Below are 11,321 nucleotides of genomic sequence, written 5' to 3' on the forward strand. Positions count from 1 at the left end.
CTATGTCTGTCTGCTGACCCACCAACCACATAAGGTGGAGCGTGGTGTTCTGTCCTCTAAAATTGCCTTTGAACTTTAATAGACTGAGGGTATGATGATTCCGTTTGCTCAATACATAATCAGCCTATCTATAAATAACAACAGAAGCGCCATTTTTGAGTCACAACTGTGGACAAAAAACTTTGCGTTATTAACGGCTTTTAAATAAATGTGCATTTTGCATTTCCTGAAAATAAAAACAATAAAATACCAATGTCAATAAAGTTTAATATTTTAAATTATTGTTAAAATTGGACGAAGTAAGTTTAAAGCAAAATTATGTCATAGCGGATTATGCAAAACGAACTAACCAATAAAATATTTTAATATATTATAAAGTTATTTAAAATAAACACTTTAAAAATACTAGCCTGTTGTATACTTATCATGATTATAATCATACAATGACAACAACCCGACCTTTAACTATAATTCCATAGACTCACAAAACCATCTCTAACACGCGAGTATCAAGACGCGTCACACAGCTCATCCTCAGCCGTTACAAAACACCACCTATATAAAAGCGTTCTATCCCGAACGCATCTTACTTGATCCCAAACCACCGATCTGAAAGGATCTATTTTTTTAAATTACGATCCATTTTTTTTTCGAAAATGAAAGTGCTTTGTGCGTTCCTGATTGTTGCGGTGGCAGCCTGCGCTGCGGCCCCTGGTTCCATTGATGATAACAGAATCGAACTGTTTTCCGGGGTGGCTATTGAAAAGTGAGTTATTTTCCATTTTAAATGATAATTTCATAATTTTCAACTAGCTGCTGCCCGCGTTTTTCGTTCAACTTTATCACGGTTTTTACAAATCCAGAGTGAGAGCAATCCCGTCTGTTTTCCTGGGATAAAGACGACTGACGGCCGACTGGGCAGCGACCCTACTTTCTGAGTTCATGGCCGTAGGTTCGATTCCCACAACTGGAATATCTTTGTGTGATGAACATGGATGTATGTTTTTCAGTGTCTGGATGTTTATCTGAATATTATAAGTATTTATGTATATTATTCATAATAATATTTATCAGGCATCTTAGTACCCATAACATTTGCTTTTTTAGGGCATGAAAGAAGGACAAACAAACAAACATACTATTGCAATTATAATATTGGTGAAGATGATTTCACTAAACCTAGGCACTAAACCTGATGTCTAGAGAAAAAAACCATTTCACCAATTCTTAGGTGATCACTGTTGGTGAACAGTTGATGTATGCATCGGAATCTCAAATATTATGCGTTACTTATGCGTATATATGCATTTATATTATGCGTTGAAAACGGGCATAAGTGTTTTGTAATTAAATTTTAAGCACCAGTTTAGCTGAAAGATTATGAAGGTCTCACCCACGTACTTAGATCGGCTAGAGGGGCATTTGGGAGTTTATTGCGAATTATGATTTTCTCTGGTCTGGTCTGTTTGGATGCCTCAGCCGTGGCTAGTTATCACCCTATTGACAAAGACGTGTTGCTAAGCTATGTAGCGATTAAGGACGTGCCTTAATCGCTACATAGCTTAGCAACACGTCAAAATTCAAAATTCATTTATTTCTAGTAGGCCTAATATAAGCACTTTTGAAACGTCAAGTGTGTGTCTGTGTGTAGTGACTCTACCACCGGTTCGGAAAGCAGATTCTAGCGAGAAGAAGCCGGCTAGAAACTCAGCAGTTGCTCTTTTCCAATATCAACAATTTACATTTTACATTTTAAAATTCATTTTTCTATCTTGTGAGAGATGAAAGCGAAGCCGGATGCTTCCAAGCAACCTTGTCATCAAGAAATTCTTCAATTGTATAGTAATCGTTAGGTAACTAGCCACGGCCGACTAGTATATATAAGGCCACAATATATTCATAGATTTTCACTTAAAATCAAACCCAAAACAGTAATAATATGACATAGGAACAGTTTCAAGTCCATGGGCATGTTAAACAAATTTGCTTTCATGCTCCGACGCGTTACGGAGAAACCGACAAAACAATGGCTCCGTCACACTAGTGTACTCTAAAGGGTGACACATGGACAGAAGTTTCTACAAACATACCTTTGTACTGTGGAGTTCCTTTGACATAGCTTGTACCATATAATTATGTGTAATGATCAGGCCGTCTGTCACGGCATATCAGAACAGCTCTTCGGGCGGTGAACGTACGACGCGACTAAGGGGAATATAACAGAGTAAGGGGAGCATCCTCTGTGCTACAACTTCTATCTACTGCGTTAAACAACCCATTTGCCCAGCGTGTAAACTCCTTCCTTTGGGAAAGGCGCGAGTCCAGCAGTGGACTGTTATAGACTATTTATTGATGATCTAAGTTAAAAAAGCGATATGCTGCGCTGCACCTCCTGGAACGGACCTCTGTTCGTTTTCTATCTCCGTGCCTAGAGAATGTTAAGCTATCAGTCCAGGTTATCAACTAGATGTAGCAATAATCGGTAAAAACCGCTATCCTGATTGAAGAATTGGGGTCGGTTTATAGTAGTAGAAACCTTTCTCTTATGACATAGTAGGTCTATGCCTAGAATTGGAACACAAAGCTGAGGCGTAAGATAACCTAAGCTGGCGATATCTTACGGTCTGAAACTTCCTAGTACCTGGAGAGAGAAACGTGCGTAGAGAGTACATTGCATAAGATCTATTTGGTGTAGAGCATAGAGAAGAAATTATAAATTACACCGTCCTATAGATTCCCCTGTATTTCTAGGAGTATAGCAAATTTAGCTAAATGTTAACAAATAGAATTCCACAAAATAACTTCGGCTTCAATATTTACTAGAAATTTTAATAAATTATATGTATATGCTTTAATATTTGGTTTAGTAGTTGTAGAGTTTATTGTCTGAGCTAGTCCGGAGAAGTTCTACTGCCATGCTTATTTCTGCCGCTAAGCAGCAGTGTTTCAATGCTGTGTTTTGTTTGCCGGGCTTAGCACTGACTCCTCAGTTTGATGGGAACAGTGTTGCACTCTGCAGGACGTTTCCTTTGCAAGTTGCATCCCTGCGAACTGTGGCTTAGTTTAGAAGCGATGGTTTAACACTTATCACTATAGCTCATCTGATTGGTCATGCATTATGACTATTAAAAAAAATCCAATTTGAAAAGAACCTAGTAATGCGAAAGTTTACACAATGAGCCAGGGAGTCGCAGGTTCAAATCCAGTCGGTTCTGAAAATTTTTATATTTATTTTAAATTTATAAAAATTGATATTTCCTCCAAGTGTAGGTAAAAACAACAAGGTAGCAAAATGCCGCTGATGCCCATTTTCACTAAACCTAGGCTGACTCGAATGCCTAATGAATTAAGCGATGTCTATGGAAAAAAAACATTTCACCAACTCAACGGGGTTAACTATTGGTGAACGGTTGATTAGTGCCTAGGTATCTCAGGCAATTCAGGCAATACCTTGTGCGTCGTTAGTAAAAACGATCCAAACCCAACCCCAAGCCATTAATGCGTAAATTTAAACAAATTAAAAACCTATCCATTACCTACCATTACAGTGCAGTTAAAAAACAACTGATTAATTTATTAATAACAAGGTTGCTTGGAAGCCACCGACTTCACTTTCATCTCTCAGAAGATATAACACGGAATTTAAAAATTGAATGTTGGAATGTTATTTGGCTATTGAAATAGCCGCTGGTGAGCCTTTTGCCGGCTAATCTGGCTAAAGGTAGAGTCACTAAAAAAGACAGGGCTCACGTTCCTAAAGTGGACATAGTTTGATAGTGTGAATTTTATTTGACTTTAAAGATTAGACGATAGAGATACCACTACTACTAACTGTTAATAAGTACACATTAATTTTCCATCCCTCACTGAACAATGACGGGGCAATGTCTTCTGCAGCATTAATCTCTAGAAACTTGTCTTTATCTTTTTTAATGACTGGTGATCTTAAAGAATTAAATTAAAGAATAAAAAGCCTGTTATAATATGACTGAAGATAATCTGAGATTTGTAACTATAATACAATTACAGTGAAAGCTTGTCTCTTTGTATGTTAAATAAGTTTTGTATGGGCGGTGTTTGTTGTCATTGAGAATTGTTTGTAACTTGATACGTTTCATAATGCCACAGCGATTTATATGACCTTTGGCATTTTGGCTGGATTAGCTATGTTATTTTTTAGGATAAATTCTGGTTAAATTCCATCATTATTAATTTTAATTAGGCTACACGTTACGCTATACGACCGTTGGCATTTTGGCTGGATCAGCTCAGTTTCATTGTACTGCCTTTTATTCTTCAAGGTAATTTCTGGTTAAATTCCATCATTTTTAATTTTTTAGAGTCGATATTTCAAGTCACGACCCTGTGACTTGCAGTATCGGCGTTAGGGTGTGACTCTGTGTGTTTGCGTGCGTGTGCGTGTGTGTGTGTGTGTGCGTGTGTGTGACTGTGTGTGTGTGTGTGAGAATGACTGTATATTTTACAAGCTCTTTTTTAGTAGCCATGCTAGTAAGTATTTATTGATTTTTTTTTTCATTTTCATTTTGTTACAGAGATTCAACAGGAGATGAAAAAATAAAGGTTAATTTTGAACCTGGTGAACTGAAAGAGGCCGCAAGAACGTTTGAAGAAGGTAATTTTTTCTAAATACTTACTGTGTAATAGTCCCTAGTCGCAATTTAAATTACGTCTCATCAAATAGTTTCCAGTAAATCCACACGCTGTTCTGGAAACTTTTTGTAGATAAATTAATGGACATATTATGAAAGTTATTATAAAGGAAATTATAATGCCAAGTATTATTCATCGGAATCTTCCATATCGTGATGCACCAATGTACAATGCTGGTGTACTATTCTAGTACGTGCCGAGTCTTTGAAGTAGCCGACCTGCTTTTAAATTTTGCCAAATATTTATAAATCATTGATACAATTATCGTCTATTACGACGATATTTACGATTATCGTCTATCATCAGCCCATTACTTACTGGGCAGAATGAGACGGGTTCAGGCAGAAGTCCACCACGCTGCCCAAGTGCGGATTGGTAGACTTCACACGTCTTTAAGATGGATAAAGAGAACTCTCAGGCAATAATGTTTCCTCGTGATATTTTCCTACACCGTTAAAGCGAGTGTTTTTTCAAACGTAGTATCGAAACCAGTCCCCTCGGAATGGAGTCCAAACCCTAACCACTTGGCTATCAACCTACGAGTATATTACTTTATTTAATTTAATTTTAAAATAAAAACACTGATATCTGAGATAGCAAAGTATAAGCACAAAGTTTATAAATTAAAAAAAATATCCTATTAAAGTAAATTCTTAATTGTATTTTATTTATTAAAAACAAAATTAAAATAATACAATACTTAAAGATTATATCACTCATTAACTATTTTCTGATATCAACGCACATACACGCGAGATGCCCGTACGTAGAATGAAAACTGTTCAAAGGTCAATGCCCTGTTACATCAGGCTACATATTACGGCCAGTATTACGTAGCGCTCATTGTGGGTCAAGGCCACCAATGTGAGGCCTTTCTCACAGTATCATAGTGTATATTATGTTACTTTGGATGTCAGATATTAATAAAATGATATTATATGCCGATTTATCACTTTACGGAAACATAATTCTGTAGTCTAGTAGGTATTGCTATACCCCTTTCAGATGAGTTACCGACTGAGATCACATCGTCACTTACAAGTAATAAACAAAGCGATAAATTCTCATCGAATATCACAAGAAAAAAAGAAACAAATCTGTCATTACCACATTAAGTGAGATTAGTAAGACAAATGAAACAATGCAATGAATGAGATAATTAATTAGGTTCGTTTCACAAATTGCGTGGTAAAAAAGAAACTAATTATTCCAAATATGATATGTTTGGTTTGTTACACATGTTCGATTAATTCGCACACGAATACGACTGATTTTTAATTAGAAATCCTACATAGTTAACTTGGCTTTAGAAAGTGAAATTACAAACAAAAAGAAAACGCGACATTTCATCGTCCCCGTACGTCTAATAAGCAAATTTGTCCCATACCAAGACAAACATTTTTAACTATGATTCCCAAGGTAATAATTTGTACCTGCCAATGCATAAGTTTAAACACTGTGTCAAAACACATTTAATAAATCGTGGTTACTATACGATTGATGAATTTTTTAACGACAAGGCTGCTTGGAAGCAGTCTCAGCTCTCTTCTCCCACAAGATATAGATCTCACTAAGTTCAAAGTTTATATAAAACATAAGCTATCTAAAAATCCTATTATAATATTAAGGATTACTTAAACGATAAAAAAGCTTGGGTGTGAATTGCTCTAGCTACATAGCTTAATATAAATTTACTTTGAGATGGTAATAACAAATAAAAAAAAAATTACCCGGCTAAGTGTGTTGTGGGCTCTTCTTAGACTAGGGCGCGTTTGGAACCTTCGTAGCTTTAGGTTTAAGTTGGCGAACGAAGTTATCACCATCTGTTACAATTATGTAAACATATATGTTTGAACGATTAATAAGTGCCTGTTATAGGTCTACATGAATAAAGAATTTCGAATTTGAGTTTGAGATAGTGAATTTAAAAGATTTTTAACTGCAAAATGATGTTGAAAAAGAGCAATCTGCTGAGTTTCTTGTCGGCTCTTCTCGGTGGAATCTGTCTTCCGAATCGGTGGTCGAATACATACATACTGACTTGACGTTTCAAAAGTGCATATAACTGGGCCTACTGGAAATAAATCAATTTTGAATTTTACTTCCATATTCCACCAGTCCGCATTGGGTTTGGCTAGCGTGTCGGACTACGACCCTTGACCCCTTCTCATTGAGGGGAGGAGACCAGAGAGAGAGGGGAGGGTGCTTTGTAGTGGGCCGGTAATATGATGATGATGATGAAAGAAATATTTCTTAAGCTTTATTATTAGGATAAATAGTAATATATTCACAAGCTTTAACGGACGGCCGACTGGCGTAGTGGGCAGCGACCCTGCTTTCTGAGTCCAAGGCCGTGGGTTCGATTCCCACAACTGGAAAATGTTTGTGTGATGAGCATTAAGTGTTTTTCAGTGTCTGGGTGTTTATATGTATTTTCTAAGTATTTATGTATATATAATTCATAAAAATATTCATCAGTCATCTTAGTACCCATAACACAAGCTACGCTTACTTTGGGGCTAGGTGGCGATGTGTGTATTGTCGTAGTATATTTATTTAAGTATTTAAGTATTTCATCATATTACCGGCCCACTAAAGGGCATGGGTCTCCTCCCACAATTAGATGGAGGGGTTACAGAAACAACGGTGACAGAAAACATCTTGACGCATGCCTTAGAGTTCTCCGCAATGTTCTCAAAGGTGTGTTATGTCAACCAATCCGCACTGGGCCAGTCCGTTGGACTAAAGCCCAAATCCTTATCATTCAGGGAAGAGACCTCATTGGCCCAGCGATGAGCGCTGTAGTTGTAAGTTTGAGATCCCGGGATCGGTTTCGGGGGATATTTGGAATTTTTTAATATTTTCGAATTTTCTCTGGTCTGGTCTGGTGGGAGGTTTTGCCCGTGGCTACAACCAACCTACCAACAAAGATGTGTCGCTAAGCGATTCAGCGTTCCGGTATGATGTAGCGTAAAAACCGATTAACGGTATGGGTACCACCAGGTGAAATTGCAGTCAAGAGCTAACTTGTAGTGTAATAAAAATAAACCTGTGTGTATTTATGTACACGCGTTAGAAGTTACATTTCATTTGCGTAACAAGATAAAAATGTAAATTGTATCTTACACGTTATTCTACGTTTGTAGAGAAAATGGCACCAAAAATAGAAAAAATGTATTGTTTGAATTATTGAAAGTCAACTGTCAAACCTTTTTTTGAAAAACTAAAATGTTGACTATAGCTTACTTCATGGTGTCGTTTTTTGTGACGGTGTGCGCGCGCATCGTAAATAATTACTCTCACCATTTTTTCCCTAACGCGCCAAAAGATGTATAACTTCGAAAAAAAGACCCGTATCCTGTATAAGGACTAAACATGTTTATATAGTGTGGTTGGATAACGATAAATTTATTTAATAATTTCCAGCACGAGGCAAAATTAAGAAGTATGCACCGCTCCTCGCTGGTATTGGCGTAAAGGTGGTAGCGGTAATTGGTCTGCTATTCGGTGCTCTAACTCTGATGGTGACCAAGGCCCTGGTGGTGGCCAAGCTGGCGTTCCTCGCTGCAACCGCCTTAGGAGTGCACAAATACCTTGGTGGAGAAGGTTTCGGTAGTATAAGCAAGGTATGAATTTAGTTTCAATTTACTAAGATAACTCTTTTTTCACTTTCTATTGATTAAGGCTTTAGTAACTTTAGGAGTGCTCAAATAGCTCGTAGTAGAATGTTTAAAAAAAATCAAAATTCAATATTCATTTATTTCAGGTAGGCCTAATATAAGCACTTTTGAAACGTCAAGTCTGTTGCGTGTAATGACTCTACCACCGGATTGGAAGGCAGATTTTACCGAGAAGAAACCGGCAAGAAACTCAGCAGTTGCTTTTTTCCAATTTCAAACAATTTACATTTTACAATATCAACAATTTACATTTTACATTTTAAAATTCATTTTTGTATCTTGTGAGAGATGTAAGCGGAGCCGGATGCTTCCAAGCAACCTTGTCATTAAGAAATTCATCAATTGTATAATAACCTCCCTGTAATAAATGTGTTTTAACACTTTCTTTATACTTATGCATTGGTAGGTCAAAAATTACCTTAGGAATCACATTATAAAAGCGTATACTCAATCCCACAAATGACCTCTACACCTTTCGCAGACGATATGCAGATGTCACTAATTTATAACCATTTCTTGTAAGTCAACTGTTTATATCCACTTTTTGTTTTTAAAGACTAATATGTTGTAAAATTCTCGAAACTGTTAAAGAATATACATATCTTGGACAAATCGTTCAGTTGGATAGAAACAGTTTCGAGAAGGAGATCGATAGAAGAATACAGCTGGGCTGGGGAGCGTTCGGCAAACTCCGCCGAGTCTTCTCGTCACCCATACCGCAATGCCTGAAGACAAAAGTTTTCGATCAGTGCGTCCTGCCGGTCATGACTTACGGTGCCGAAACGTGGACACTGACAGCGAGGCTAATTCACAAACTTCAAGTCGCTCAGCGTGCTATGGAAAGAGCTATGCTCGGTATTTCTTTGAGGGATAAGATCCGTAACGAAGTGATTCGCCAAAGAACTAAAGTAACTGACATAGCCTTTCGTGTTAGCGTACTAAAGTGGCAGTGGGCTGGTCACGTTTGTCGGAGGACCGATGGACGTTGGAGTCGAAAGGTTCTCGAGTGGAGATCGTGTGTCGGTAAACGGAGTGTCGGACGCCCCCCTACTAGATGGAGCGACGACCTCCGAAAAGTGGCAGGCATCGACTGGATGAGGAAAGCCGAAAATAGGAAAAGTTGGCGCTGCTTGAAAGAGGCCTATGTCCAGCAGTGGACGCACAATGGCTGATGATGATGATGATGATGATGAATATGTTGTAATACAAACTAATATTTTGTTGTTGTTTCAATAGTGTTATCAGGTATGAATGTATGAATGATCCGGTATGAATGATGTGTCTTCCACGGTCACTCTTAAGACTGTACTGTCATATTTACTGTATTATTGACGAACTAGAAAATGGGCCATTTAATCCATCGCCAGATTAGTGAACGTTTCCCACGAAAATTGTAAAAAACGCGGGAAAAGAATTCGGGCAATAGTTCGTTAAATAATATTTCCGGGCTCGTTAAATAATATTTCCGGGCTCGTTAAATAATATGTCCGGGGAAGTACTATATACTTCCCCGGAAGAGCTCGGTCACAAAAAGCTCTACTTTTAAAATTGTGTTTGGTTGTTTGTTTGTCCTTCCTTCACGCCCTAACTAAGCAACTAATGAACTTGGTTATTGGTTCAGAGTTAGTTGAAAAGCCGGAGAGTAAAATTCCCCTTCTTCCCTTCTTTTTATTCCAGAACAATGAGTAAACGGTTCCCACGGGATTTGTAAAAAACCGTATCAGACGCGGGAAAAGAACTCGGGCAATAACTCGTTAAATAATATGTCAAAATTCTCGACTACTGATTAAGAATTTCATGATGTCTTTATTCTCCCACAGGCTTCTGGGTTTGGTTCGGCGCCCCAGCAGTGGACGTCCCCTACGGCGCAAGCGGCGACGTACCCTTACGCCAGATCAGTAAACGCGCAAGACGCGAACGACCTAGCATATAAAGCACAAATACCTTCCTAAATCCACGAATCCTAGTGTTTAGTATAGGTAACTGGCACAGAATTAAGAACATACAGAAACCGTGTACACTAATATTGAAGCATCAAAAACCACTCCACTTTAGAATGGTTTCTAAAAAAACGGTTAGTCACTTCATACAATTTAGCAGTTGACAGTGATTACATACCACTAATGTTCTAAGCGTTCACCATAATATGGGAAAATGGCAAAAATATTTGTGAGCTAGCAACATTCCACGGGTGTAAAGTGAGAAGTGCACAAGGCGTTTTCACTGTTTTTAGACACAATGCACTGCATACAATAATGGCTGAATGAGGATTCTGTACATTCTTAATTCAATGGTTACTGGATAGGTATGTAATTTAGTTAAATTAAACCGACTTAAAGATTTAGTAACATTAAATATACTTTGTGGAACAGATATTGATAGTAACATACTGCCTAACATTCTTTAATAAGTATAGATAATTATCAAGAATCGTTTGAAACAACACCGCGTATAAGAATTTCTAAACAAAGTACCGGGGATGTTATTAGTGCATTACATTAACGGAAACAAAATAAGTAGCCTATTAAATAATGTACAAACAAATACGAACAAATTTCGTTTAGACATAAAAAAAAAACATCCGAATTGAGAACCTGCTCTTCTTTTTGAAGTCAGTTAATATATGTGTATGAGAGTTTATATTATAAACTCTTATGTAACCAGGTTGTTTGCAAACTATGTCAGCTATTTTAAAGGAAAAGTAATTTCATTACCCGTCAGAAACTTACGGTAGGATAAACCAGATAAAATTTAAAAAGCTATCATAATTTTTCCAGAATAATAGTGTTTTATCAAAAAATAATTAATATTTTGGTGGTGTAATGATAGTAAAATTTAATTTTTCAGTAATGTAATATTGCTGAAAATTAAATTTTAACTCCATTTTAGTCCATGAAAATGCGTCAAAAATATAGGATATTAAATTTTTTAGTCGGTTTTAATTTAATTTTTAAATCGAAGTTTGTGCAG

At 37.1% G+C, this 11,321-nt stretch overlaps 1 protein-coding gene across 1 annotated transcript; it reads left to right on the forward strand.

Moving 5' to 3' along the window:
* Positions 1-656: 656 nt before the first annotated feature.
* Positions 657-10,342, forward strand: LOC120634343. Its single transcript, XM_039904855.1, has 4 exons — positions 657-766; positions 4,554-4,633; positions 8,098-8,297; positions 10,172-10,342. Exons 1-4 carry the CDS (start codon positions 657-659, stop codon positions 10,301-10,303), a joined length of 522 nt encoding a protein of 173 aa, XP_039760789.1. The 3' UTR covers positions 10,304-10,342.
* Positions 10,343-11,321: the final 979 nt, after the last annotated feature.

The sequence above is a fragment of the Pararge aegeria genome, chromosome 23 (assembly GCF_905163445.1).
Source record: "Pararge aegeria chromosome 23, ilParAegt1.1, whole genome shotgun sequence".
Taxonomy (NCBI): domain Eukaryota; kingdom Metazoa; phylum Arthropoda; class Insecta; order Lepidoptera; family Nymphalidae; genus Pararge; species Pararge aegeria.